We start from the raw sequence: 26,777 nt of genomic DNA, 5'->3' as shown, positions 1-26,777 counted from the left end.
GGTAGATCGGGAACGCCCCCTCCTCCGTAGGCTCTAAATCGGCCAGTGTCTGGACCCAGCTCTGGATCTATTCGCCGAGGACCGGACTCTGGCAGCGCAGAAGCGCGGCTAATAACAGGCCCGGGAATCCAATCGTGTAGTTGTTTCGGGCGAAGGAGGTCTGGAAACATGTACACTTGGCGATGCGAAGCAGCAGCCATATCCAGCCCTCCTCTTCCTCGAACCGATAGGCATTTGATCGAGCGCTGTGACATTGTAAACTGCGTAAAAGGCCTCGGCATTGCAAGACCCGACACAGCGTGTAATAGGCATAGTTGAGGGCGGCGTCGTGAGACTCAAAGAAGATGGGCAGCCTAGGGCCCTCCAGTCGCCCGGTATCCCCAGAAGGCTGGCCTTCGAAGATCAGCAAATCAGAAGGTGAGAGATGCGCGAGCCAATCGTTGCGTCGGTGCCCCTGTTTTCCAAGGGCATGAAAGCATGCCTCGAGATTGCCGTCTAGTCCCATGGGCTGTCTGTCCGCTATGTTCACCGTGGCGTCGATCCCCACCCACCGCAGGACCTCGCATGAGTTGAGCCTGTGCGATTCGCAAAGGACGCTCAGCACAAGAACGCGACGGTTATGGAGCAGATCGTAGTTCCCTTCCAGCGCAGGGGGTAGGGGGACAGAAGGCAGGCGACCGTGTACGTAGAGGGAGCTAAAGTACGCGCGCGACCACCAATTCACAAATCGAATTTTTGCATCCACGTTAGAATGAGAGCCTTGTTAGCGGGATCGTTCAGGATCTCAAGGTGGCTCTCGAGCAACTGAGACATCCCGTTGACGTGGCATCGGAAACCCTCGAAGTTGCCGACTGAGGCCTCGATGTAGGCGAAAAGGGTCAAGACGGCTACCACGACCGTCGTGTCTGCTGAGACGATCTGCTGACCGATACGGCTCATTCTCGTGATGGCGGCAGAGTAGTAGAGATGACTCCTGGTTTGGTGGCTGAGGCTGGGACTGAAGGATCCCATGTGCGAAGCGGAAGAGGTCTTTCGCTCCACTTGCTGACGGCTGAACTGGCGCGAAGATAGGGCCAGGATGGAGACGCGGAGCATCAACTGCGACGGCCTGTCTGCCATGATGGACATAGATAGGAATATTGGATGCATCGCTGGCAGACAGCGGTCCTCCCAGTAGGTAGAGTAGCAGACATCGCGCTCGACATGCTGCAGAGACCTGATCAGGTCAAGACTCCCAAGGCAGCCCAAGATACCTGTACCCTTATCTTGGTCCTCAGCCGGCCGTCGTCTAATCCTGCCCTGCTCTGATTCCTTGACGGTCGTTGCGGTGTCCCGGCGCACAGCTGCAGGTACGGCCACATGGCGAAACTTCAACTCTGGCCGGACACTGACGCAGGGCTTTCCCAGACGGACGCATGTTCCACAAGCAGGCTTCTTCTCGTCGCACTACGCTGGTCAGTCCCCGCACAAGACATCTCTGTTTTCTCTGGCCCGAGCGAACTGCACCTGGTCACTACGGAGCCCTCACCTTGGTCTTCCGCTCACGGCAGGTTGGCAGCCATTGCGCGACCGCACGATGTTGGTCTTTTTAGGACGTGGAGGAGCGGGTTTAAACATTCAGCGCTACCATTCAGCTCATCAAGATATATCGAGGTGATGGCCTGTTTGAGGAGAGATTAATATTGACCTCTGGTGACTCCACCAGCCGGACCACTGGACGGATCTGTGAGTCAGCGGTAGAAAGACCAGGCAGTGTAGGCGTACTAATACCAACTCAACCAATCATGCCCTCATGGTCTTTCGATACAATCTTGGTACCATGTATTGTTGATTGGCTGTTTTGGCTGTCGTGGTGGCGTTTTCAGCAATCTTTGTGAAGCTTCAGCCGAGGACCCAGCAGTCTTTTTTTTTCTTATTTATTTCCCCCTTGGACGGACATCTATGATAGGAATTAGATAATGGTATTCAGATACTCTGTATATGCTCAGACCACTCCACTACCCACTGGATGACCCGCTCCAACAGCTTCAGTCCGTCGGTTTCCTGGGCAAGTTTACAGACTTCATGGTCCAACGCAGCCGCCGAGGTATTCCCATTCTACACATCATCCTCCTCCAAGAGCATCTTCTTGGCCAACTCGCTGCCGAGTTCCGGGTGTGTTTGGGAAGACAGCACCGTATTGGCTCCGTTCACGAAATACTCGTTCTTCTCTGCCAAGGGGATGAAGCCAGGTGCCGGTCTGTAGACCTCGCGGACATGAAATTCGGGTGCCCACTTAAGAGTTCTCGAACGTTAGCCTGGGATACGAGAGTCAAGAGTCAGCCGGGTTAGAGTTAGAGCCTTACGTATGAGCCTGTTTCTGCAGCAAAAGGGAAGAACTGCTTGCCCGCCTCGGTAAGGGCGAGATCTTGGATAGCGGCCTGTGGGCTGATCAGCCTTGCACGTACACCTCTATAAGCAGCCGGTAGGTATGGCGGGACTCCGTACAATCGGCCCCGTTGGAACAGCCCTAACCTCGCCCCCGTATGCCCTCGCGATTGCTTGATGTCCCCAGCAGATACCGAGGATCTTTGTCCTGGGCGTATCACTCACGGTGTTGCGGATGAAGTCGAGGACGCCCAGCACCCAGGGCTCGGACGACGAGGCATCGGCTTTGCCGCCGCTCAGGATGATCAAGTCGTACCTTGAAGGGTCGGGAACTTTTGCTCGAAGACGGGGTCGTAGAAGTGGATTGCGGCCGTGGGCGCAACTGCAGAGGGCCTCCGAGTACGAAGTTCGCACATCAGTCCAGAAGTCTCTGTTTGTAGAGAGCGTGTTGACGAGGATGGCAATTTTGAGCGCCATGGCGGCTCGTGTTTTGTCGGCTGGAGAGAAGGTAAATTCGGATGCTGCAGGCCTCCCTCGCGGATTAAGCCTGTATTAGTACCAGCATCAAAATATCTATGTATGAACGGACCAATTAAAGCATATCGCACCCGTAGACCGGTTTGAGTAAAGTCTCTCAGGTGGATCTCGAATGGTACGGGGAGGTCGCGATGCTGCAAATTCCAGACCCTCCAGCCCGTTTGGGTGCACAAGAGCGATATGACATTCCCCTTTTGAAGAATGACGAGCCATCCAGCGCGCCGTTAACTTAGTCTCGACGTTGAATCACTTGTGATTGGTGCAATCAAGAGCCTTTGCAATAATTGCTGCGTAAAGCCTCACGCCCTTGCACCTATCCCGACTTCCCTATGACTCACAGATTTTCTATATAGAGGCCGGCGCAACCTGACCAAAGCAACCAAGCATCCATTTCATTCATCAGCTCTCCAATCTCTCAGATTGTCTTAAGATTGAAGTTGTTCCACAATGTTCATCCCGAGTGTCCATGCCGAATCTGACCCGGCCACCCTCCATTCCTTCGTTCGCGCGAACCCTCTTGGTCTTCTAATCACCGGCATCAGATCCTCCTCTCAGCAGCTCCTGCAATGCACCCACGTTCCATTCGTCCTCGACACCGCCGACGATACAAAAGGCGTTTTGCGTGCCCACATCGCCAAACAGAACCCCCAAGCCAAAGCCATGATCGAGCATCTTGCTGAGCGGCCGGATATCCTGACCGCTGAAGACGAGGTGTTGGTAGTCTTCACCGCGAAAGAGCACCACTACGTAACGCCCAAGTTCTACGTTGAGACGAAACCGGACACAGGCAAGGTCGTGCCGACATGGAACTACGCCACCGTCCAGGTCTACGGAAAACTCACTCTCTACTACGACTCCAAGAGCCCTGAGGCCGGCGCCTTTCTGGCCAAGCAAATCCGTGATCTCTCAGAACATGCGGAGTCTTCGATTATGGGGTATACAGGGGGCGAGCGGCCGCGGCCGTGGGTGGTCGAGGATGCGCCTGAGAAGTATATTGAGATCATGCAGCGGAACATTGTAGGGATCGAGATTCACATTGACCAGATCCAGGGCAAGTTCAAAATGAGCCAGGAGATGAGGCCTGGTGACCGAGACGGAGTGGCGGCCGGATTTTCGCGCTTGGCCGGCGAGGAAGGGCAGGCGATGGCGGCCTTGGTTAGGGAGAGGGGTGCTCTACACGACGCAAAGAAACGGAGTTTATAGCATAGCACAGCTGTTTGTTTGTGACATCATAGACTGTCTACTTGGTGGAACCTGCAGACATAGCCAGCATGCTTGAGGGGAAGGGTCTGTTGGTTACTGTCATATATCTCGTCAGTGCATGCCTTTGAAAGATTGCAACAAACACATATCATATATAAGACCCAAGAGCAGACCCATAGATGATCTAGGTAGAAGACCAGTTGGAATATGGCGGAGCGGGATATTGATAGCAGCGTTAAAAATGTTTCCTGAATCTATTAGTGTTGCCATGTCTGCAGGGCAAACAGCACTTGAAACTGAGATTGCGAACCAGCCCCCTACTTCAAGAATTGATCTAGAGATCAACTTCATAACCTTATACATCCTAATTCAGGTTATACTTTCAGCGTCCTCTGACCTCCGAGGAAGACATTGGTGCTAACTATACAACACCAGCGCCAGTGGCTCCTTGACCGGCGGCCAGGCTAATGGGTGCATTACCTGCAGCCACAAAATTAAGATGACAAACATTGATACGGTTATCAACAAGGCGACAAGATGGGTGAAGCGAACTAGGTAACAATTCGAACAGAATGATAGTCAGCAGGTTCTTGTCTGCTTGTCCGGCGTGATAGTCCTGCGCTGGGCAGTAGTCTTCCAGACCAGGATATCTTACTGAGCCGATTTGAGTACCTGAACACAGGGTGCTGTGCAAGACGGCCGAGACATTTGCAAATTTATATGCCAGCTCGCCATCTTGCAATGACCCTCACGCAGTGATCTACTGCTGAAGTTGACAAGTAGCAACATTACGGGGTTGTAGATGGTGAGCCCTACATCGGCTCCTACACGAGATCGGCAGAAGCGTCATCTATCGACTGAACTGGCGCCACACCCTAGATTGACCCGCTTTTACTCGACTCTATAATCGGAATATTCTTTACAGGACTTAGAGTTGTCAAAAGTCAATGGGCATCTAGATACTTTTGTTTCACTTCTGCTTCCTATAATCTGATGGAATAGGAGATGGTCCGCCGTAGATGGTCCCTGCCGCTAGTGTAATATGCAGCCAAATTATTGGATATTGTTGTGGAATATGCTCAAAGGGGAAAGGGCAGGAGGAAACTGTATCAACTACACCAACGTAGCCTACTAAGGATCGGATGCCATATGACGATTGACCATCTATCTTGTTGACGATAGATTCCCCCTTATTGCTCTATTCTTACTCTTCTGTTCCCCCGATATATATACATACAGAGGGTGAGAACCTTCTAGAACCAGGCGATGTCCGGTCAATCCACCGGAGATCACGTGGCCTCATATTTCCGTATCAGATATCATCAGCTGGAGAATTTGTAATCCATGGAGCATTTGTAATCCACCAGACAAAAAGAAAATCCTTCATGGAATGTTCTCTTATGCTTATGCCAGAAACTCCAACTCACGATCATGGACATTTTCGTAGCCATCCGTATCATCTTTTCGCCATACCACGTCGGCCTACGGAACCATCGCGTCGGTAATGGTCCGCATCGCATTCGGTCCACCGGAATCGAGCGAGAGCTCCAGCAGTTGGGTGTTTCAGTCGAATTTGTTGAGATCGAGCCGGTGGACGACTACGAGGGCGAGATTGGACGCAGCTTCGAGGTGATGAGGCGGATCTCCAAGGCCGTTAGCGATGCTATAGCGAGCAAGAGCTTCCCACTGGTACTGTCGGGGAACTGCATGGCCAGCGCAGCGGTGGCCTGCGGGCTGCAGATACAAGATCTGGCGTTCATCTACTTTGACGCGCATGATGATCTCGATTCACCGGACGTCAATGAAAACGGGTACCTCGATGCCATGGGTCTGTCTATGCTGCGCGGCGAAAGCTGGAAAACTCTGATGCGAAGTGTCCCTGGGTTCAGGCCGTTTGACTACGGCCGTTTCCTATACTGCGGTCTGCGAGACCAGTCGAGCATACAGAGACAACGTGTCATCGATGCTGGCATGCACAGTATCTGGGGGGACACCAACAAACAAGTCGACTTCGCGGCGGAGCTGAAGATACGGCTGGATGAAAGGTCTTACAGTCCGGCCTTGGTTCATTTGGACCTTGACGTCTTGGACAATTCGTACGGGAAGGTCAATGACTACCCGTCTCCTGGTGGCCTATTCGAGTCCGACTTGATTTCCTGCATGGAAATCGTTCCTCAAATGGCCACACCAACGTCGCTAACCGTGTGTTCTTTTGATCCGGATGTAGGCGATGGGGATAGAATTGCTCAAATCGGTACTCGCGCTATTTTAACCTTCGTCAAAGCTCTTTTAAGCAAAGGAGCGTTGTCCAAGAACCTGAAGGTATAGTGTGCAGCCACACCGCAGGGACTGCAGACAGGATTGCTTGAGCCTATAATGACAATGGCATGGAATATCTCTCCCCTCCATCCCAATGGCCTTGCCTGTCTGTCTCTTACATATTGACCTACATGAACCATTATTATAGTATCTTACGGCATTGAATTATGTGTTTCAACGCCAGCGGGTCCTGTTGGGTGTCGGTTTGTGCTATGTGTAGCTCTATTTTATTTATGTTTCTTTCTTTATAACCTTATATAAGGATTATTTAGCCATATAAATTGCATGTGAACAGTAAAGCTAACAAAGACCCATGCATTGGGCCCCATGAAATGCCAATGAAATGTTCTATCAGCTGTAGGAGGTACCTGCAGTCGAGCATCCGCTGCAGTAATAGACTCCTGGACCAGTATCATGGATGAGCCACAATACACTAAACCAATGGTTTACTGACATCAGGGTTAGATCAGCCCAACGGCCGCAGAGAAGAACCGCCGATATCTGTTGAGCTATATAAGCTCTGACTTACCGCGACATCCACCCAGAACTACCTCGCCATTGCTCCCCATGAGTACCATACGATATCGCCCTTAGCCTCACTCTGCCTGTCACGAAGCCCAATACGACGAGCCAAAACCCAGAATGAACGACCAAGACATGCCAACCTACCTCTCGGGCAAAACCCGATCTGACCAACAACGTCAGCGTCCAGGCCAAGGCTCCGGCGCAGGAAACATCGGCGACACGCAGGCGAACAACATGCAGTACAGTAACATGCAGACGAGCAATATGCCGGCCAGTATGAGCAATATGCAAGGCACCACCAATATGCCTGGCAGTGGGGGCCATCCTCATGATATGCCAGAGTATGTCTGGTCAGGGGAGGGAAAGCTGGTTACGAACCCGATGCTGAAGGGTGTCAATCCGAACACGGATGCCGACATGGCGAGGGAGGAGGGCGAAGATGCGGATATGGGGGAGTGGGAAGGCGAGCACTGATTTTACAACTGGAGACGTCTACATAAAAGTAACATAGGGACCATGGAGACTTGCAAAATTTGTAGTAGAATTTAAGACTAATCCAGAATCCTCTTTTGGCAATTGTAGGTTAATCTCGAAGATTGGATAATGGACAAGAAACCTAGTGTAAGCCATGATATTTAATAGTAGACGTAAAAGATATTAAGCCATCAATGCGGGTAATGACAGCTATATTAAAATACTATCATCGAGAGAGGAAACATGGGCACGAAAACCCAACTTGGCCTGTTCTGGCTTCAGTCTTTGGGACGAACATTCCAGCCATGGCCATCGCGGCCCACGTCCACTTGTAGGGCTAGAATGGAGGTCTATTCCAGGTGTCATCTAATCCGCAATTCTAGATTTCTTGACATCATCGTTACCTCCTATTTTCATTAGATTGTGGAGATATAAGATGGGAGCCCGTCATCTCTTTCAAATATAATGGTAGCCACACCCCAGTATAGCCATAGGGCCCTCACGGTATCATATTCCTCGAATACCTGGGAGTCCTTCGCGCTCGATTACTACTTATTAAAATAACCGCTCGAGTCCTTGTCAAGATGTCCGACTACCCGGCGAATACGGCATATGCGCAGCGACACATCTACACCAATCCGTGGTTGCGTAAAAAGACATCTCTGAGCCAGAGCCAGACGCTTACTGTCGACGCCGATGTTAATGCCGACGCCGATGCAGACGCAGAATCTGAGTCTGAAGAGCAGCCTGTATCTGGGACATCTGCATCCAAGGGAGACAAGGTGGGGGAGGAGCTGGATTTCGATGACGTGAACACGGGCGAGGCTGATGATGATTTTGGGTCAAAATAAAGGGTATCATATAGATTTCGCTGGTATACATGAAAGAATTGAGGTTCAATCTGTATAGGCATAGTCTTAAGTCGATCAGGCTAAGAGTATAGCTTGTCGCGCTTATCAGAAGGGGATGTCCGGATTGCAGAACCTCTTCAAACAATAGAATGAGTCTTGGCCATGACAAGATTGAGTTACGAGCCCTGTCTCTGACAACGATGATCATTAGAGCTACGAGCTAGAGCTGCGAGAAAAAGCCCTGCGATGCCGGCCTAATGTAAAAACCTTGTGACGAGCTCCTGACATCGGTTTGCCTTTTGACATCAAGGTTACCTGTATCAGCCAACGTAATAGGCCGTATCATCGATAGTAGAGTGACAAACGCAAGTCATATATCTAGGCTTTAGAGATTCCTCTCCATACCCTGCGACTCAAGACGATCTATGTCATGCTATATAGCGCCCGCCTTTGCCTAAGTACGTATTTCATCACCTCAAGAATAGTGTTATCCTCCAGTCTCCACTCCTCTATCACCAGAACCATTCAATGAATCAGGACGAGCTAGACCTCTCCGACCACAATGCAAGGTCCAACAGATTCGATAAATACCATTTTTCACCACCGGCATCGCTGAATCCAGGACATGGCCAAGCCAACAACATTCAAACAAGCAGCAGTGGCGGCCTCCAAGAATCCTACTACTCTGGAAACATTCAGGGCAGTAACCCACGAGCGAGCAACATGCAAGGCCACTTCCAACCTCAAACTACGGCCCAGGGACGGTATTTCTCAGCGTCTCCAGCTGAGGAGACCGATGACTTTGGTGATGAGTATGATCCCGAGAGTCTAGATATCGGAGCTGGTGGAAATGGAACGAGTATGAGGGAGTGGAGCGAGAGGGATTAAGCAGCTTGTCTAGACTAGGTTGGATAAAAGCGTAACTGATCACGGTGTTACTTCATTATCTGGGTTTTAATCTATGATGAGCGTATTATTCAGAAATTTTAGAGCCTTGGAGGAAGGTGTAACCGTAGAAGAGGGCCTGATAAACCTAGGTTTATATGGCTAGAGCCATGGGCAAAGCCTCTCAGACAACTGTCCCTGGTTAATATGGTTCTCGACACCTGAGAGCTCAAATACCATTGATCCCGAATAAAGTGAAATCCTACTACACCAATGTTTCTCCTTCAACGGCACGTCAATATGCATGTGTATACATATTTCACACTATACTATCTTCAAAGAACACAAGTCAAGTCCAGGTGCATTGATTTGCAACCTTCAAACACTGCCACGGGCAGAAACAGTACTCGCAACATGAATCTCAAACATGTGACGGCAGACCTGAGCTTTATTTAAAGCGGAACCTAAAAGTCCCAACCAGGTTCGGGCAAAAGACTATGGACTTCAGCCCGCTATGAGGACTCAGGCCTGTACAGGTACTCAAAAACCTAATAGGAGGGCCAGGATGAATGTGAAGTGACTTCAACTGGAATTGTGTCCCAGCTGAAGTCCTGTTGCTAGAGGTAATGATGACGATAAAGAAATGTGAGCAAGGCCACATAGTTCCTCCCATGAGATAGAAGATGAGGAGGAGACATTTTAAGATGAAAAGGTGGATATGTAAGTCAGAATATTGATAACCCTTTCCCTGAGCTTTACATCATTGGGAAAGTATCAACGAACGAGGGAAGGTGAATTCTGTTATTATACTTAATCAAGATATTGTTGGCTTTAAAGGTTAACGTCGGTTCATGAAAGTATTGTGCGCTAGATTTGATACCAGCCTGCTCTGGCTCATTCCTCTAATATGACCATTAGTGCCGCGGCTGAGCAGTAACGCGTCAGACCAAGGTACGTTGCTTTTCAGGCTGCCCTAAATATTAAAACCGCATTGACATCATGATCTAGTAAGTGCCACATAGCCAAAACTATCGACGAACAAAATTCAATCTAGCCGCGGCATATATGGCCCATAATCACCGTTTCTAAGGATTTCTAGATGAATACTGCCTCCTCTAAACCTATTTCGACCGGAGATTATCTTCTCTTAAGTCCAAACACAATGCCAATCTCACCTTCCACGACCGCTGCGGATTACAAAGCCTACTACTTCCCTGACCGCGACGCGCAGAGCGCGAAGGGTGAAGCTGCTGCAGATGCCGAATTTGAACAAATGAATTCTCAGCCTCAACTCCAAGATACGAATGGGGATAGTGCAGATGCAACCGTGTTGGGTGAATCTTCTCGCGCCGGCAATCCGGCCGCAGCTGAACCAGGTGGCATTCAGCCTCGGCATTTGGATGTACTGGAGCCTGAAAGGTATAATATTTCCGGCTTTGGTGGCGATGGGGGACGGTGAGGGGGAGTGTCCAGGCCAGAAAGGGAGGATCCAGATGAGAACTGCATGTTCCTGGGCTCTGGTAGGAAGTGATGTATGTACGCAGGAAGAACCCAGTATGATGGCGAATGTATGGTTCTCTGGTTTGGTTAATGCATTATTTGTCATACTCAACTCCTCAATTAGCGACAAGGTCAACTCCACATGCTGCTTTGGTAGGGTCTAGTGTACGCTGACATCAGGGTTGGCTCAGTCGCCACCGAATGGACAATATTCGAAGCATCCCCACCCTTCTCATAGATTTTGTTCTCAATCCCCACGAATTTCTATCGATATTTGTGAATCGCTGCAGATTTAATTTACGGTCATTCTTGGCAGTATACACGAGCTTCATTCTTCTCTTTTTCTCTCTTAAGAAAGCATATAGAACCCCAAAATGTCCGGCAGACCACAGAATACCAGCAGCATGACGCCCGCAGAGCGACTAGCCTACTATCGCCCGGATAAGGGACAATGGGCGCCGACGCCGCAGAAGGGACACCTCGGGGCCGATACCAATATGCCAATAAAGGATGATGCTGACGTCGATGCGGACGACGACTTGCATAAAGCTCTGAACATGGATTCGGCTACATCTCGGCGGGCAGGACTCGGTGCCAAAGCGCGGGAGCTGGATGAAGATGAAGATGCAGAGGGTGAAGATGAGTCTGAATTGGGAACCGGGGGTAACACGATTACAGGAGTGGAGGATGAGGGGGAGCAGCTGAATTCCTGATTAGTCCAATGCTCACCATCTTTACGGGGGTTAGGTTTGATTGTGAACCTGTGGTTCGTTCGAGATATCATTGCATGTATAAAGTTGAAGAAAAGATTACTTTCCTTTAAATGTGACTTCGACCCGCGGAGTCTTTGTACATCTACACCAGTTGGTTGATAACAAATTGTACAAGGTATAGAACTAAGTTAAGCAAGCACGAAGGAACACCGTTTCACGTAAAACCATTAACCAGTTGATATGAAGCATTCTCAGTCAAGGGTTACAAACAGTCATTAGGCGGGACTTTGTTATGCCCCCCTTGACATCAATGTTAAATAAACCGCCACTAGCCTTATACTATCAACGTGCAACCATATATCTTCGTCCTTTCTAGCGACCTTAACACCTCAATTATTTATCTGCAGTCATTATCACCCTCTCTGTCCTTAAGCCCCTCGGCTACACGAGGAATAAAGCTTTACCCTGGAAAGATGAATTTGACCCCAGCCGAAAAGCAAGCTCTCCACACCCGCGACTGGCCCCTTCCCGGCAAGCGGCAGCACAAAGACAGCTTCACAAGCAGACACACCAACCAAAGCCTCAGACCCGAAGCCGAGGCTGATTTCGACGAGCCCCCAGCTTCGACCTTCAGCACGGACTCACTAGAAGACGCATCTACTGGGGTTGCGCCTGGTATTGGAGTCACCACCCGCCGTATAGCCGTGGAAGCGGAGGACGAGGGCGCGAGTGTCCCTGGGTCTGAGACGAATGCGATGACAGGTGCAGTGAATGAGGGAGATGATCGTGGAGGCAGTGCAGCAGAGAGAGATTCGGATGATTTGTGACTAAGACAGGTTGTATGAATAACCCTGTTATGTTAGTTTACTATCCAACCCATTGGCCTTTCCCGAATAAATGCTTGAATAGGCGCATCATTTACTCAAGCTGAGGCTACAGGGTTACTACCTAAGCTCAAATTTCTGAGGAACTTGGGATCCGTCTGGATGCTGGATTTGTGTGCGGAGGTTAGCTGGAGACAGCGCCAATGCCGCCATCAACAGCGTTTCATAGCCGCTTCTCGAAGTTTGCTACTCCAGATCTAGTAGACCGAGCATGCTCCAGAGAATCTTAATCCCAGTGCCGCGGACTGTGCGGCTCTGCATGTTCAGATAGACTACCCCGGGAGAGTTTCGGATGGATTTCACGTCGATGCCGGTATCTGTGCGGCGGTGCCGCTTAATCGTGCTAACAATGCGATGTGGGGATCCTGAAGATATTGAGGATCCGGGTCTGGTAGCAGGGTTTATGGTTTGGCGAGGCTGCTGCCAACCGTGACGATGGCAATAACGCTCGGCTTCTTGGAGAAGCAGGAGATCAGACAATTCTCTAAGTAAGGTTTGCCCGATAGAGTAATACCTTCAGCTGACGTATTCGCAAGTCAGGTAATTCTGACATCAGCCCTGGAGGGCTGGATCACCGCCACACAGAGATTGTAAGGAGACGGTGAAGAGCCATAAATATGATCGGTACGCAGCTTTATTCGTTGCGTAAGTTACTCCCCAGCAGCCTGGACTTTAAAGAGTTTTTCCCTGTCACTCAAACCCATATGGCTGACCTCATGTCGAGCTACATTCACCAAACCCAATTGACAAACAAGGACACTGAATACATGTCCGCGCCAATGGGCCACCGGATCTTGACCACAACAGCCCCCAGCATACACTAGCTTCAGCTAGGATGCAGGGCTTACAAAATCCAGTTGCTGGAGATCAATCTGCAGGCTCGCAAATCAAGCCCAGACTCGGAGCTGGAGCTGTCACCGGTAGGAGCTCGGAAAGTAATGGGGATGACATTGGGTATAGCCCTGCTGTGGGCAATGTTATGGAAGCGGAGAGTCGAGGCTCTTTGGGGGATACCGGGGGGATCGCATTACCTCGATTTGTAGATACGGCTTCTGTAATGATGCCTATCTATCAAGGAGGGACTTGGGTTTGCTCGTAACCCGCATTAGCAGCTATAACGGCGACCTCACAAGCTAGAAATGGATGATAATGCGTTTGGAGCAGCGGAGCTTATGGGCTTCGACCTGGCCAGAGCAAGTATGACCAGCGGGGAAGCTATGATGACGTGGTCTCAACAGATTGGAGCAAGAATTCAAACATGATAGACAAAGAGCTCAATTGCACCTCTATGCAATGTCGAAGGGTTAAAGGGTCGAGTCTTCAGGCTGAGAATTGAGGTTCATGCATGGCAGGCCTAATTGGATGGACAGACTGGGAACGTGGTAGTAGCTATCCTTGACATCAGGGTTTGGTAATTGTCACAAATATTTAACTGAATCATGGCCCGAGCTGGGTATATCATGGTCCTTATATATATATATGGTGCAGTAGCTGATAATCACTTTCTTCCTACACCTTTGATTCACGACTTCCTTACTATTCTCACGTACAGCCGACACCACCATGCAACCCTCCCAAAACACCCGCAGCTCGAAAGCCAGGTACCAGCGACTCGACGTCGCTGACCTCGACCAAGCAGACATGGATCCCTCGAGCCTAAAAGACAGAATTACCATCGAGCAAGATGATTCTTCTGCATCTGCTCCCCAGACGCGCGGCGGGCTGGATTTCAGCCAGCGCCAGCCAAGGTCTACGAACAGGTCAAATGTGTTTGGTGGAAGGATGAATAGAGAGGGGGATCTTGAAGAGGAGCCGGGTATGGATGAAGAGGATGAGAACGAGAACACGGGAATGGGAACAGGGGCTGGGGCAGGGCGCGAAAGAGGGGACTATGACTTTGCTAGTGAGGATTTTGATGATCTTTAGGGCTCAGTGGCTGGATTGCTTTGGCGGGAAAGTTTATGCAAAAGTTTGATAAATTTGATGTCGTATGACGTTTCAATACACCCTAGTGGAAGTATCACCAATGGTATTTCTTGATGATATACCTCTCGATACGGGGAACTCATCTTTATAGTTATCTTCGTCAATTATACGAAAGTTATCCCTTATAAGTGACTGGGGATTGTTGTTGATGTTGTTATCTGACATCATGGCTACATCAAGTGCCACGAAATAGACAGAACTCCAACATACACGCTAACCGGTCTCCAGAATTATCTCACAAGCGAAGTATAACAGAGACAATCCATCTTTGTCCTGACACCTATAACCTCTTTTTGCCCAGCTTCAACTACTTTCGACAAAGCCCATCTCTGAACCAAACCTGTATTACTCTACCTATTAGGCCAAGAAGAAGCCTAACAACCCGCACGAAAACACTCCCTCATTGAAACCGAGCAAATGAACGCGCAAAGCAAAATCGCCTCGCAGACTCCAGGCGACATCCGAATGCAAGCCCGGGCCCAATCCCAAGGCCGCGCCACAGGGTTCGACCCAGACTCCGACCCTACTGCAGCCGAGCACTCGCATGTCGGGATGGACACTGGCTACCGCAATACCAGCGCCGTGGACAACGAAGAGGTTGATCGCGAGGAGGATGAGAACCCGCATCTCCCGCCGTTACAAGATTACTTGAAGATGACGGAGGAGCGGAAGCAGGAGTAGATAATGCAATCCCCTCCTTTAGAACCGTACCATCCGGGAGTTTGTGGCCTGTGAGAAAGACATAAGGCTGATGAACGACTGGAGTCGTCCTCGTCATTTACATACTTCAGTCTGTGTACGCTGGTTCAATCTGATGATATTTATATCTTGTACATTTAGTTCCTCCTGCTTGGAGTCTCAAACGTACGGTCCAATGTTATGATATTGTATTCCTGGCGAGATTGGTGAGATACCACTTCAAACACAAACGCAGAAAATGATCAGTAGAGGCCGCTTCTAAGCCACTTGTATAACCTCTTAATGTTCTGCTCCAGGTACTATATGGGCATATGAGATACACCCCGTTGCTCGAAACTACGACGTTGTCTGATGTCCTAGGCGCGTCATAGCGGTTACTGAACCTTGACATACCCCTCCCTGAACCGAGCTATCCGGACACACAATTATCAAACTGAGGCTGTCCAAAGATATTTGACAAGTCACTCGCATAACAGGAATTATGTGTAGATCTGCTCCGGGTGGTCCGGCTGTACCTGAACTGGTGAAGTCATCTAATCGCTCCAGCCGCCCACACTGCACCGCAAGTATAAAGAGATTCCTGTCTACCTACCAGGCAGTCAAAACTCAATACTCAAATAGACAGCAGAGCTTTCGAGCCTAATGTTGACAGCACATCGGACCACCCATCCTGAACCTTAAATAACCACACCCAGTAACCCCATCACAATTGGAAGACCCTCTCGCATCTTACCCGCATCCCCGTACGCATACCCACCTTTGCAACCCAACCTGCCGTACCCTTCCAAGGAAAGCACAAAATGTCTCTTGAGCCCAACGACCCTGAGAAAGTGTCCCGAATCCTCCAGCGCGACCCCGCCGTGACAATCTTCCTGCGGCCCATTGCCGCGCCCGCCGCTCTCGGGCTCGCCGGATTCGCTGGCTCGACCTGGATAACAGCAACATGGGTCGCCAACTGGTGGGGGAGTCCCGAATCCCCGACGATCTTCTTCCCTTTTGTCGCCTTCTGGGGAGGGCTGGGACAGTTCATCGCAGGTCTGTATGGGTACGGCGCTAGGGATACGCTGATCACGGTAGTTCATGTCCTCTGGGGGAGTTTCTGGATGAGTATTGGGCTGCTGTATTTGCTCGTCGTACGTTATACCTTGATCTTAACATTCCAGGCGCCTTCATCCCTGAAGGCGAGTGGATGGTGCCGATATGGATGCTGATAGACTGTCTATTTGCAGGCAACCGGGGCCCTCCCACCCCATCCAATAGACGAGCACTTCCCCGAACTCGCCTCATGGTTCATCGTGCTTGCGTTCTTCACCTGGTCCGCTGTATGTCCTGTCCATAACTCTATTTCTCGATTTCCATACTAAGAATCTGCCCAGGCGATCGCCTCCAGCGCGCGTGACCTGGTCCTCTGCGCTGTCCTTACGTGTCTCGCCATCGGCTCCACGATCGCCTGCTGCCTCTTCGCGTACGGGACGGGCGTTGGAACGGGAATGAAAGCTGCGGCGTACTTTTGGATCATCAGCTCGATCCTGGCGTGGTGGCGGGTTACGGTGTACCTGATCGAAGAGGCGTATGGGCAGCACCGGCTTCTGGAGTACTTTCCGATCTTCCGGACGAGACTCGAGGGACGACGTCCACTGCTTGCACCGGGCTTTGGTGAGCCGGGTGTCAAGCGGGGCATGCCGGGGCTCACTTGAATTTGATTTCCTGGATTCCATGGATGGTGACGGGAAGGAGGAGATGATGGGAATGGAGTGTAGTGGCGTATCTACCATTTTTCCTGAGTCCAGCCCTAAAGCTGTATTTGTATGCCGCCCAGACTGCCCCGATAGATCGATGAGAATGGGATTAACATACAGACTTTACCATGTATAAGTACGGTACACCTATTTACCGAACCGTTCATCTGGTCCACCTGTTCCCTGGAGGTAGCTAGGTGTATCAAGAGGTTGTCCTCGACTACATGGGAACCCTACAATACACTTTCCACACTCGTCATCCAAGGACTTTCACCCTGGTGATCGTCCACGTTTTTGTTCTAACGAGATTAGGGAACTCTGGCGCTAAACCTGCAACTGATACCGTCAGAAGAATGTATAACTATACAGTCCACTTTAGCTGGCAGGTCGAGGTAACAGTGCACCTAACCAGTACTATAAGACGGTATAACCTTGATCAGTAGTAGTCCTTGCAAGATTTTACCGAAAGTCCGCCTATTTTATGCACCCTGGACTTCATAATTGTCCTCTTAGTTGATAATGGGCATACATAAGTAGTTGGTGGGTTTATCATGTTCATATGCATATTATATATATATGTACTGTCTATAAAATGGACAATATGTGTAGCTTTAGCTAACTCTCATAACACCAGAAGTACAGCATCATCTAGATATAAAGGCCTTTTTCAAGATATCTCCAGGATTATGCCTCCTCACTTTTGCCTTTGAGCTCTGCTTTCGATGTCTGTCGAAATAACCAAAGAGCCGTAGCACGTGACCAGCCGTCGGCATTCGCGCGACAACACGACGTCACCTGACAATGTCCACTCGCTATCCATCGCGCCCCAGAGAAATAATGAGCTCTCAGCAGCCCACAAAGCGTTACTCGGTATGTCAGACATCTTGAAATACATGACCCGAGGCCCTTTTACTAACCCTTTCTGACCAGTGTAGCCGTTGTCAGTCCAAAAAGGTAGCTTCTGAGAGCGCAGTCAGGAACGACTTTTGACTGACCGAAGGACAACCCAATACGACAGATCAGATGTAACAGGGCAGAGCCGCGCTGCGACAGATGCACAGATAGTGGTGCCGACTGTATCTATCCGCCGCGGAAGACTCCTGTTCGGAAATGCGCGTGGTCAGTCACTCCAGCTTGTGTCCTACAGCAGTACCTGTAAAGTTGACGGGTCATATTAATCAGTGGAATCGGGGACAAAAATGTTCTAGCCAAGATCCTCGCTCGGCTGGACCGGCTTGAGAGACACTGTCAGCTGAATCCGGATCAGCACGAGAATGGGATTCAACGCGGGGAAGTGCGAGATGAAGACGAGGACGAAGACATGTCCGGTACATTTTCATCCCTCAGCTCTGATATGCGAGCCCCTGTCGAGCTCAGGTCGCCATTGCTGGGGCCTTCTTTTACACCCATTCCTAGCTACTCCCTCAGCACAGCCCCAGCCACGGCGCGGATATTATGGAACCGAATCAAGGACCCGGCAACGCGGCCGCGCCTTATCTCGGATGCATTGTGCCATTTGCGGGGAGTTGAAGAAGCATTCTTCGGGAATCAGACCTGCATTGATGCGATAGAAGCTTTTATGCCCGGTGCTTTGCACACAAGTGCATCCCAGCCTGAGGTAGTTCAGGCAGGCACCAGCACTCCGACCATCTCCAAAGAAGTTGCTCGCGAGTGCGTGCACGGTATGCAATACGTAAATAGAATAGATGGGACTCTTTCTGACCTGCTGAGCCCGATTGCAGAATATTTCGCCCTGTACCAGTTCCCCGGCTTTCGCGTGCCCCTGGACAAAACTTTCCTGCTGTCGATTCCGGATTTGTTAGAGAATCCACATGTCCAGCTAGACTTCCCATCCAGGTTGATCTACTATAATGTTCTTCTTAGTGGACTGATGTTAGGAAAGTCCGCGTCCAGATCCATGCCGAGAATTGAAGACGAAGATAGTGACTTTAACGCGATTACACAACATATTACACGCACATGTATTGATCTTGCCGAACGCTGGCTTGATGAGACACAAGCAACTGCGACAGCCGCAGCACCGAGCCAGGCGGATATGTTAGCGGCGTGCTCTGTGGTACGCACCAACCTGCTTTACCTGCGATATACAACTAGTTCCAATCCGACCCGTACTGAGCAGAATTGAAGCTAATATACCATACTATGCGATCAAAAGGTCTCAGTAAGTCTCGAAGTGGGCAATATCGAACTCTCCTGGGAAATGCTGCGCCACACATGTAGTATCGCCAAAGCGCTGGGATATTTCCACATTGACGCCGCGCCCCAGTATGCTGCAACCGAGTCAGAAAAAGTGGAGAAGAACCGCAAACGCTTTGAGTTCTGGCACCTTCTCCGCACTGACTGCATGTTTCGTCTGTCGCTTGGGAAACCGGCTGTTATTCGCAAAGGCGAGTGGGCTGTGAACTTTCCGGACAGTCCTGGGATTATCGCCAGTGAGAAGGGTGAGGATGGGGATGAGGGTAGTCGAATGATAGAAATCCACTTTCTGGCATCGATGCGACAGACACTCGTGATGTTGCGGTATTTGGACTATATGGAGGGACCGGACGGGATCGACGAGGAGACTATCGATGCCCTTATCGCAGAGACGGAGACCAGCATGGCGCTTTGGAGGCCCGTACGTACAGACAGGCAGATCCTGGAACGGCCAGACTCACGAATCTGGCCTGCAATCAACGCCGACTGACTTTGCCACAGGACGAACTGCTCGGATCCAAAGCTAATCGAATTGACTCGCTGCTTTCGTTAGATATGCTGCTGGGATCGTACAAGATGCTGATGATACTCGATCAAGCGCGACAGGACCGAAACCGAAGTAGAGACCACGATAGACATTCCAGGCTGTCTCCCTACACGGTCGAAATCGCCCGACGGTCTCTGCAGGCGCTCCAGGCTGCCATGCGTTCGGCAGGGTATGAATATGCGCGATGGGGTGTTAGGTGTGTTTACGTCCTTACTTTTGGGAATAATGACCGTTACTGATGATTACACAGCCTCGTCTTCCTACACCAGTTTATTCCTCTGCTCATATTGTGTATTGATGTAACTAACCGCAAGGGCCACGATGGTTATGATACGCCCACCCGTAGAGAGGATCTCGAATTGCTCGCGTGGGTGAAAGTATTCGTTGCTCAAACATCAGCCAAACGGACCGAGTTGAGATCCGTCGCGCATATGATGGAGACCATGATATCAGCCTGTCAAGCTACTTAGATAACTCATAGCCAACCATTTTCTACCTATTGCTGGACTATTTCTTCCCTGTGCTCTCCCCGGCCGCTTGGACCCCAACCCCAACCAAGTTCCCATACTTGAGCGTATTCATCGTAGCAGCAAACTGCGTCGCCGCGGGGGAAACGGTTAGAATAATCGCCGTGTACCCTTCACTGTTGCCCTTGTTCCGACTGCTGCTGTTTTCGCTGGTATCTGAGGAGCTCGAGCTAGACTCAAAATGCCCTCTGAGAACCATTGTCAATGGGGAAGAACGGTAGGGGATGCGCGCCTGGCCCAGGGCCCTCGCTCTGATCACTTCCTTGAGCGCGAGGAGGTCGGTGTTAATCTGTCTCCCCTCGCGCTGTTCTTGGGGTGTTTGTTTGGCCCGCACAGCAGGGCTGGCTGGTGTCGACATCGATTTATCGTGGTAATACTCCGATCCAGCGAGATCGACGAAGACCAGCTTCCCCCCAAGACAGTCGCGCCCACAGGATGAGAAGACAGCATCGACGCCATCTTCTGCACGCATCACCGCAATCTCAAACTCGGCCTTCCTTGCTTCAGCCTTGTCGATCCGTTCCTGGTCAATGCTGTACTCCGGGTTGGGAACGTACTTGCCATTTGCATCCTGTATGAACGCCTTCATATTCTCCTCGAGGTAGATGTCTGTCGCCCTTTTCGCCACAGGGACGAGCTCGCTCTGCCGTTCAATCACCGCATCCCGGGCGTCGAGTAAAGCCTTGGTGATTATCTCCAGCTCCAGCACCGCGTGCGTTCGCGAACTCTGGTCATGGATCGTCGAGGTCCCTGTTGTTCGCAGTTCTAACCCGGATAGTAACGTCGTCCGCAGCTCGTCGAATGTCCAGCACGGGTTCTGCGTGATGGGACGGACACGCACGCGTCCGTCGGCGAACGTCTCTGTTTTCCCGCGAATGTGCGTTTTTCCATCGGCGCCTTCGCGTATATGGCAGGGCACCTTGTCTTGTGACTGGCCGGTACGATTAAGGAGGTCGAATGCTGTGTTCCCGCGAAGCTCGTACATGCTTATTCCGACACCGAGCTGGTCCCCGTCTTGGGACAAAGATGACAAGTACCGAAACACCTCCCTGCCTGCCGCAAGACATAACCCGAACTGCTCCTCGTTTTGAAAGTCATACCCGATCATCATGTGTGACTTTCCGCTGCCCGAGTGTCCGTATGCAAGGAAGTTGGTTGTTTCGCCGGCCCAAACGCGCGGGAGGATGGGAGCCACGACGGCATCGAAGACGGCCCTGTTGCTGGTGGTGTCTGTGGCTTCGAAGACGTGTCTGAATATGGCACTGCTTTTCCAGGGGCGGACGGTCTTTGATTGGTGTTCTGGGGGCATGAGGGAAGTCGAGATGCGGGCTGCATGCGCCTCTTCCCCTGGCAAGGGGGAGTGTGTGCGGGTAATCTCTGCCTCTGCTGAAAATGGGACAGGACGCCATCTGGCAAAGACATCGAATGGCATTCTGGAAGTTGGGAAGAAGAGGAAGACAGAATTCGACGCTTTGGGGCCGCAAAGGTATTTGCAGGAGTACTCAGAGTACACCGTATTTATGACTCTCCATACAAGGAATGACCTCATTGGCCCGGACCTCCGGGGATTGCAATCGCCGTGCAAGAAAGCGCTATAACTGGTCGTGTTCCTTGTGGGTCAGCTCTGAAAGCATGGGTCTACACACCTCGTCAGGTTGTCTAGGCTCCAACGCTACAGCTTCAACTCCACCCATGCTACTTCTCGCTTATCCTAGCCTGAAGCATCCACTCACTCAATGAATCCCTACAGTCCTGCATTTGGGCCCTTTATTGAATAATCACGATGAACAGGATCTGCATTTGCCCCAGCCTTAAGTTACGGTCTAAGAGAATAGTATTCGCCAGAGTTCGCTGCAGACAAGACAATGACATCAAGTCTGGGCCTTTCAGTAGAGATACTGCCATACTTCTAGAGCATCAGTGCACGTAGATTAGAGTGGAATGACCGGTCTTGAAATCTGCTATCACGACGGCATGATACTACTGAGAGTGCTTGTTTTGAATGACAGTTTCTGCTATCCTGATAAGCCTGGGATTAGGGTATAGCACTTTGCCAGAACGATGTCTTTGGCGAATTTTATAAGCCGCTGTCTGGCTGTGCAAGAGGTAGCCAGGACGTGCGCGACCTCGTTCGAGGCCAGTTAGTTCTCTAAAGTAGCAAGCCGGCTCTCTTACCCAAGGCCCTGGGACCTTTCAGCCATCTTAAAGGATACAGATCTCTTGCGGTTGAATGGATGCTCGAACATTTAACCAAGAGATATAACAAGTTTGCCAATTCCTGGATGGTCATCCATAGTCTGTGTCCACAAATCTGCAGATTAACTTTTCACCGGTTCGGCCCCAGGGAGATTATTTCAGTCCTTTACATATCCATTTTGCAGGTACATTGCGGATAGTTTAGTTTGAGGAGACTGAAGCATCTGAGGAGAAATAAATCGGCTCTTTAGTTGTCCTGTGCGAATTTATGGCGTGGCATGATTGATGATGTACCGACGTGACCAGGCAGGCGTGGCTATTCGAGACATGGTGATGGCAAGCTCATCAAGGCGTCGGGGACTAGACGAATGAGTCTCGCGAGATCCCTGAGTTTCTCCAGGACTGTATTCGTCTCTTCTCTTGATAAGGAATCTGACCGCATCTTGCACCTGCCATTCACAGCATATCGGAGGCTCTGGAGTACCCTTTGCCTCGCTAACTACATTTTTTGAGGCAACTATGCTTGAATTACCAACATATGTTGCCAAATATCGACGGCCAAAGGTGTAAGTGTACGAGAAAATCGTTCAGATCCGTTATGGAAAGAAAACAATATATGATTGTTCTTTGTACCCTTGGGCAGTATGGCAGACTAGGGACACGGCACTGCAGGCTCGGGAAGATTGTTGTCAATCTTAATGGGCTAAAGAGACTTATTTTGGCCGCCAGGGAATGAACTTTGCATGAGGAGTATGGATCTTGCCTGGTCTTATTTTCTATGTATAAGTTGCGCAGCCGTCAAGAAGCAACCAGGTCACTAACTTTAGCCTTGGCCTTTGCTATTTATATTACTTTTATATATACTTGATACGGAAATACCATGTGACCTTCACCGTGTACACGATGAGCCTCTGTGGCTGGCTTACGCCACGTGATATAAGCGGCCTAATCTCCAACCCCTTTTCTGACCCCTCATTATATTGTAGGGATCCCAGACAGAGAGATTGAAGAAGAGATATCTATCGTCAACGAGATATGTTGTGGATACGCTCAAAGGGGAAAGGGCAGAAGAAATTTGTATCGACTACACGAACGTAGCCTACCAAGGATCGGATGCCATATGACGATTCATTGTCTATCTCGTTGACAATAGGTCCTCTATTTATCATTCTCGATTACATTAAAGGTCAGATCTTCGGGAGTTGGAGATATTGGTCAGGCCACTATATGGTGTGGCCTGATCAGCCAGCGGTCTCATCCCGCGCGCCGGTGCTCGGGATGAGTGTCACATAGTATTTCCATATCAAGATAGATAATCAATCGTCATGTGGCATCCGATCCTTAGTAGGCTACGTCCGTGTAGTGATACAGCTTCCTCCTGCCCCTTCCCCTCTGAGCATCCACAACAATACTGTTCTACACCCTGGAATTGTGTCCCGTCAAACGCATCATTCCTCAAGGGGTGAATGCAGACACCTGGCGATCATCTTGCTCTCGTGGGCTTCTGGCAGAGGAGACCAGGCAATATGCCAACGTTCAGGACTTCAAAGACGCTTCAAGGTGCAATTCGTGCTCTGTACTGGCGCGAATAAAAGCCGCAGAGCCCAAGACGCTGTCGTACACAAGCGGTTGGTGGATATAGTACTGTAACTCAGTCAGCGCCTCACAAACATAAGGTTCCCTCAATTTGCAAACGTACCTCATACGTCGCCGTCGAATTCAAGCTGCAGACACCCACGGTTCCATTATAACTAAGCGTGCCATCCTCGTTCTCAACAATAAATCGGTTTACAAGCTCGCGGTAGGCCCTCTCCGCGACATCGATATAAACCTCCCCGCTTTTTTCTGGCGCAGGTAGAATACCAACCCTCACTCCCTTGTATAGAGCATAGACAAATATCGCAGACCCACTTGACTCGATATAGTTGCCTTCCCGCCCAGGCGCAGACATGACCTGCCACCAGGCGCCAGAGGCTGGGTCCACGGCGTCCACAAGGGCGTTGGCAAGATCCACAAAGCGTGCGCGCCACATCGATACCCGCCCATCCATCAGATCATGCTCGAAAAGGTCAACCAATGCCATCATCAACCAGCCAAGAGCACGGATCCAGACGATCGGACTGGCGCCGGTGACTGGGTTCGCCCAGGGCGCCGTCCTTGAAGCGTCGTAGCCGTGGACGAGCAGGCCCGTGTGATTATCGCGGCAGTGACTCCAGAAGAGGTCGAGCTGGTTGAAGAGATCGCGGTTCATTAAGGTGCTGTTAGCGATGTCAAAGGCTGAAGTGTACATTGGTGAGAAGGAGAGTAGAGAGAACATTCCGTCGAGATAGCTCCAGTTGGGGTAGACATAGTACCAGAGGCCGCCTGTTCGGTTCATCAGCGCAAACAGAGGTCAATTGCTAGCCAAAGTGGACGAAGACGTACCGAACTGATTTCTTGGTTGTAGATCAATCGAGAAACGCAGTGCATCGAGGGTGTTTTTATACGTCTTGTTCCCTGTCTGCCCATATCTGTCCATTTTCTGCTCAGAATATGTACTCGTCAAGGTGGAATTTCTCCAGGAAATACCGATACATCAACCCTTTTCCCACCGAGAGCCTGTCTAGTGGGAATTGCGTATCTTCCTTTGCATTTCCAACCACATTAACAACACTATCAACACTTCGACCGAGATATTCCTGCCAGTTCTGTTGCATGAACCGACCGGACGGCGACTCTACAAGGTCTAGTAGGGCATTTTGGAACGTCCCAACCTGCAATAGGCCGGAGGAATCACTGTCCTGATCGTGGATGGCTTGGCCGCGCAGGATGACGCTGTCAGCCATGAGGGCCGAGTAGGGGCGTGGAGTGGCAGAGACTGCATTGCTGATGCAGATATGAAACAAAAGCGTGCAGCATACTATGGGGAAAACTAGAAACTGTTGGAGCAGGCTTCCTGGAGTCATTTGTGCAGGGCTGGGTGGCTGAGCAATTGCGAAGTGGATATTCATGTCAGATTATGGGGTGACGGGCTCAGCTTATATAGACGGGCCTATCCATGTAGATCTATCTTCTTTTAGCCTAGGGATCAGCGTATGCGTATGCGTATCTACATAAAGCAACCATGAGATCCTACAAAATCCATGTACTATAGGATGGTCTCTGTACAGTTTCGAGGGTATCTATCCGACCCGTTGAAACGCGAGTAAAATCTGTACCGGTATTCAGTGTAATGCGTGACAGAATGAAGATAGGTCAGGGAAGCGCAGAGCTTCAAACATTCCTACACTCTAGAGTACATAGGCATATGCATAGAATCCTGCTTTGATTCATTATCATTATGCTCATATCATATAGTTATACCTGTACCCATCACGCTCATTTCTTCCCATCCAGATCCTTGAAGAAATCATACCCAAAGTCCTTGCTGCTATCATTGAACCTCAGCTTGCGGTCAATGCCGCGAATTTTCTTCACATCCTCCTCTTCAAGCTTGAAGTCACCCTCGAGGTTTGCCTTGATTCGCTCTGGTGTTTTTGATTTGGGCAACACCGAGTGGCCCTCAGTGACACCCCAAGCAAGCGCCACCTGCGCCGCAGACTTGTTATACTTCTTGCCAATCTCAACCAGAACTGGATCCTCAATCAGCCGACCGATCGTGCCCTCTCGACTGTAGACCTCGTTCTGGTTTCCAAAGGGCGAGTAATGCGTGACATGGATACCATGTTTCTTATGCCAGTCCGCGAACTCCCGCTGCTGCAGCCAGGGATGGCCCTCCAGCTGGTGCACGGCGGGAGGAACAGTCGCGTTCGCCAGGATGCGCTCCATCTCAGCCTTGCTGAAGTTCGAGACCCCGATAGCTTTGACCTTGCCCGTGCTGAGCAGCTTCTCCATGGCCTTATAGGTGTCAAGGTAATCCGTATCCGCAACCGCCGGTTTTCCGTCTTCAGTTTTCGGGAACTGCTCAGTTCCACGCTTAAAGGCGACGGGCCAGTGGATGAGCAGCAGGTCGACGTAATCCTGATCCAGGTCGTTCAGAGAGTCTTGCAGTGCCTGTGCAACGTCGTCCGGGTGGTGCTTGTTGTTCCAGATCTTGGTAGTTAGGAAGATCTGGTCTCGCGGGATGCCAGATTTCTTGATCGCGCGGCCGACTGCGGCTTCGGTACCGTAGACGCGCGCAGTATCGATATGTCTGTACCCGGCCTTGAGGGCTTCCAGTACAGCTGTCTCCTGGGCGTCGGCGTCCTGCCATGTGCCGAAGCCCAGGGCAGGAATGGTGGCGCCGGTGTTGAGTTTGAAAGTTGTCATTGTGGATGATTTACCGGGTGCTCGTAGAAGTATGCGAAATTGATTGATTGATTGTGTTTTGGGGTTGGAATTGTGGAGGATGAATTGGGAAGATTTATAGCTGTTGATGATCGTTGTTGGTGTTGACGTCAAACTGATGTTACAGCATGAGCATGACGTTGAGTGAACGAAGATTAGAAATCTCGCGGACAGCGACATTCTTCTAGAATACCAGGGAAGGCGGCTGATCAGGGACCTTGATGGGTTACTAGATATGAGTAAGCCTGGTGTAGTGCTGGTTAAGATCTTCATTGGATAAGCTATATACAACGGCTGGAGCTA

The 26,777-nt window shown here is 50.5% G+C and overlaps 12 protein-coding genes across 12 annotated transcripts; 7 read left to right on the top strand and 5 right to left on the bottom strand.

The window, feature by feature from the left end:
• Window positions 1-67: 67 nt before the first annotated feature.
• BDW70DRAFT_155464 (uncharacterized protein) lies at window positions 68-2,844 on the bottom strand (the record flags this gene model as incomplete). The annotated part of the gene is made up of 5 exons (XM_073740036.1): window positions 68-695; window positions 746-1,446; window positions 2,104-2,274; window positions 2,346-2,420; window positions 2,488-2,844. 5 exons carry the CDS (start codon window positions 2,842-2,844, stop codon window positions 68-70), a joined length of 1,932 nt encoding a protein of 643 aa, XP_073600618.1.
• Window positions 2,845-3,304: 460 nt separating this feature from the next.
• On the top strand, window positions 3,305-4,297 carry BDW70DRAFT_126728 (FMN-binding negative transcriptional regulator). The gene has a single exon (XM_073735134.1). It carries the CDS (start codon window positions 3,352-3,354, stop codon window positions 4,105-4,107), a length of 756 nt encoding a protein of 251 aa, XP_073600617.1. The 5' UTR covers window positions 3,305-3,351; the 3' UTR covers window positions 4,108-4,297.
• Window positions 4,298-5,480: 1,183 nt separating this feature from the next.
• BDW70DRAFT_126727 (arginase family protein) lies at window positions 5,481-6,721 on the top strand. The gene has a single exon (XM_073735133.1). The coding sequence runs from the start codon at window positions 5,539-5,541 to the stop codon at window positions 6,433-6,435; it is 897 nt and encodes a 298-aa protein (XP_073600616.1). The 5' UTR covers window positions 5,481-5,538; the 3' UTR covers window positions 6,436-6,721.
• Window positions 6,722-8,009: 1,288 nt separating this feature from the next.
• On the top strand, window positions 8,010-9,164 carry BDW70DRAFT_146775 (uncharacterized protein; the record flags this gene model as incomplete). Its single annotated transcript, XM_073738621.1, has 2 exons — window positions 8,010-8,234; window positions 8,775-9,164. The coding sequence occupies 2 exons, from the start codon at window positions 8,010-8,012 to the stop codon at window positions 9,162-9,164; spliced, it is 615 nt and encodes a 204-aa protein (XP_073600615.1).
• A 1,096-nt stretch (window positions 9,165-10,260) lies between these two features.
• Window positions 10,261-11,374, top strand: BDW70DRAFT_167594 (uncharacterized protein; the record flags this gene model as incomplete). Its single annotated transcript, XM_073742271.1, has 2 exons — window positions 10,261-10,616; window positions 11,047-11,374. 2 exons carry the CDS (start codon window positions 10,261-10,263, stop codon window positions 11,372-11,374), a joined length of 684 nt encoding a protein of 227 aa, XP_073600614.1.
• Window positions 11,375-11,847: 473 nt separating this feature from the next.
• Window positions 11,848-12,201, top strand: BDW70DRAFT_155458 (uncharacterized protein; the record flags this gene model as incomplete). The annotated part of the gene is made up of 1 exon (XM_073740035.1): window positions 11,848-12,201. The coding sequence occupies one exon, from the start codon at window positions 11,848-11,850 to the stop codon at window positions 12,199-12,201; it is 354 nt and encodes a 117-aa protein (XP_073600613.1).
• A 2,094-nt stretch (window positions 12,202-14,295) lies between these two features.
• Window positions 14,296-15,105, bottom strand: BDW70DRAFT_126725 (uncharacterized protein). Its single transcript, XM_073735132.1, has one exon. It carries the CDS (start codon window positions 14,869-14,871, stop codon window positions 14,602-14,604), a length of 270 nt encoding a protein of 89 aa, XP_073600612.1. The 5' UTR covers window positions 14,872-15,105; the 3' UTR covers window positions 14,296-14,601.
• A 361-nt stretch (window positions 15,106-15,466) lies between these two features.
• Window positions 15,467-16,926, top strand: BDW70DRAFT_126724 (GPR1/FUN34/yaaH family-domain-containing protein). The gene is made up of 4 exons (XM_073735131.1): window positions 15,467-16,076; window positions 16,173-16,265; window positions 16,320-16,749; window positions 16,820-16,926. The coding sequence occupies exons 1-3, from the start codon at window positions 15,744-15,746 to the stop codon at window positions 16,638-16,640; spliced, it is 747 nt and encodes a 248-aa protein (XP_073600611.1). The 5' UTR covers window positions 15,467-15,743; the 3' UTR covers window positions 16,641-16,749; window positions 16,820-16,926.
• Window positions 16,927-18,003: 1,077 nt separating this feature from the next.
• Window positions 18,004-19,916, top strand: BDW70DRAFT_155455 (transcription factor domain-containing protein; the record flags this gene model as incomplete). The annotated part of the gene is made up of 5 exons (XM_073740034.1): window positions 18,004-18,364; window positions 18,425-18,759; window positions 18,859-19,320; window positions 19,401-19,642; window positions 19,697-19,916. The coding sequence occupies 5 exons, from the start codon at window positions 18,004-18,006 to the stop codon at window positions 19,914-19,916; spliced, it is 1,620 nt and encodes a 539-aa protein (XP_073600610.1).
• Window positions 19,695-21,477, bottom strand: BDW70DRAFT_38417 (kinesin family protein). Its single transcript, XM_073743888.1, has one exon. The coding sequence runs from the start codon at window positions 21,403-21,405 to the stop codon at window positions 19,954-19,956; it is 1,452 nt and encodes a 483-aa protein (XP_073600609.1). The 5' UTR covers window positions 21,406-21,477; the 3' UTR covers window positions 19,695-19,953.
• A 2,023-nt stretch (window positions 21,478-23,500) lies between these two features.
• BDW70DRAFT_126708 (Six-hairpin glycosidase-like protein) lies at window positions 23,501-25,227 on the bottom strand. Its single transcript, XM_073735130.1, has 4 exons — window positions 24,738-25,227; window positions 24,594-24,679; window positions 23,869-24,533; window positions 23,501-23,813 (listed from the first exon to the last, which is right to left on the bottom strand). Exons 1-4 carry the CDS (start codon window positions 25,157-25,159, stop codon window positions 23,706-23,708), a joined length of 1,281 nt encoding a protein of 426 aa, XP_073600608.1. The 5' UTR covers window positions 25,160-25,227; the 3' UTR covers window positions 23,501-23,705.
• Window positions 25,228-25,241: 14 nt separating this feature from the next.
• BDW70DRAFT_126707 (aldo/keto reductase) lies at window positions 25,242-26,514 on the bottom strand. Its single transcript, XM_073735129.1, has one exon. The coding sequence runs from the start codon at window positions 26,454-26,456 to the stop codon at window positions 25,527-25,529; it is 930 nt and encodes a 309-aa protein (XP_073600607.1). The 5' UTR covers window positions 26,457-26,514; the 3' UTR covers window positions 25,242-25,526.
• Between the last annotated feature and the right edge of the window lie 263 nt (window positions 26,515-26,777).

Source organism: Aspergillus foveolatus (assembly GCF_047715535.1).
Source record: "Aspergillus foveolatus strain CBS 279.81 unplaced genomic scaffold BDW70scaffold_2, whole genome shotgun sequence".
Lineage (NCBI taxonomy): Eukaryota > Fungi > Ascomycota > Eurotiomycetes > Eurotiales > Aspergillaceae > Aspergillus > Aspergillus foveolatus.
Note: the sequence above shows the minus strand (reverse complement) of the source record. Positions and strands in the feature narration are given on the sequence as shown.

What these genes read in the sequence shown, in the direction of transcription:
- BDW70DRAFT_126728 (XM_073735134.1), top strand. Translation starts at nt 3,352, where the DNA reads ATGTTCATCCCGAGTGTCCATGCCGAATCTGACCCGGCCACCCTCCAT.
- BDW70DRAFT_126727 (XM_073735133.1), top strand. Translation starts at nt 5,539, where the DNA reads ATGGACATTTTCGTAGCCATCCGTATCATCTTTTCGCCATACCACGTC.
- BDW70DRAFT_126725 (XM_073735132.1), bottom strand. Translation starts at nt 14,871, where the DNA reads ATGCGGGTTCTCATCCTCCTCGCGATCAACCTCTTCGTTGTCCACGGC.
- BDW70DRAFT_126724 (XM_073735131.1), top strand. Translation starts at nt 15,744, where the DNA reads ATGTCTCTTGAGCCCAACGACCCTGAGAAAGTGTCCCGAATCCTCCAG. An exon ending in GGCTGCTGTATTTGCTCGTC is followed by an intron (nt 16,077 to 16,172) that starts GTACGTTATACC and finishes GTCTATTTGCAG; the next exon opens with GCAACCGGGGCCCTCCCACC. An exon ending in CGTTCTTCACCTGGTCCGCT is followed by an intron (nt 16,266 to 16,319) that starts GTATGTCCTGTC and finishes GAATCTGCCCAG; the next exon opens with GCGATCGCCTCCAGCGCGCG.
- BDW70DRAFT_38417 (XM_073743888.1), bottom strand. Translation starts at nt 21,405, where the DNA reads ATGCCATTCGATGTCTTTGCCAGATGGCGTCCTGTCCCATTTTCAGCA.
- BDW70DRAFT_126708 (XM_073735130.1), bottom strand. Translation starts at nt 25,159, where the DNA reads ATGAATATCCACTTCGCAATTGCTCAGCCACCCAGCCCTGCACAAATG. An exon ending in GGAAAAGGGTTGATGTATCG is followed by an intron (nt 24,680 to 24,737) that starts GTATTTCCTGGA and finishes GAAAATGGACAG; the next exon opens with ATATGGGCAGACAGGGAACA. An exon ending in ACAACCAAGAAATCAGTTCG is followed by an intron (nt 24,534 to 24,593) that starts GTACGTCTTCGT and finishes TGAACCGAACAG; the next exon opens with GCGGCCTCTGGTACTATGTC.
- BDW70DRAFT_126707 (XM_073735129.1), bottom strand. Translation starts at nt 26,456, where the DNA reads ATGACAACTTTCAAACTCAACACCGGCGCCACCATTCCTGCCCTGGGC.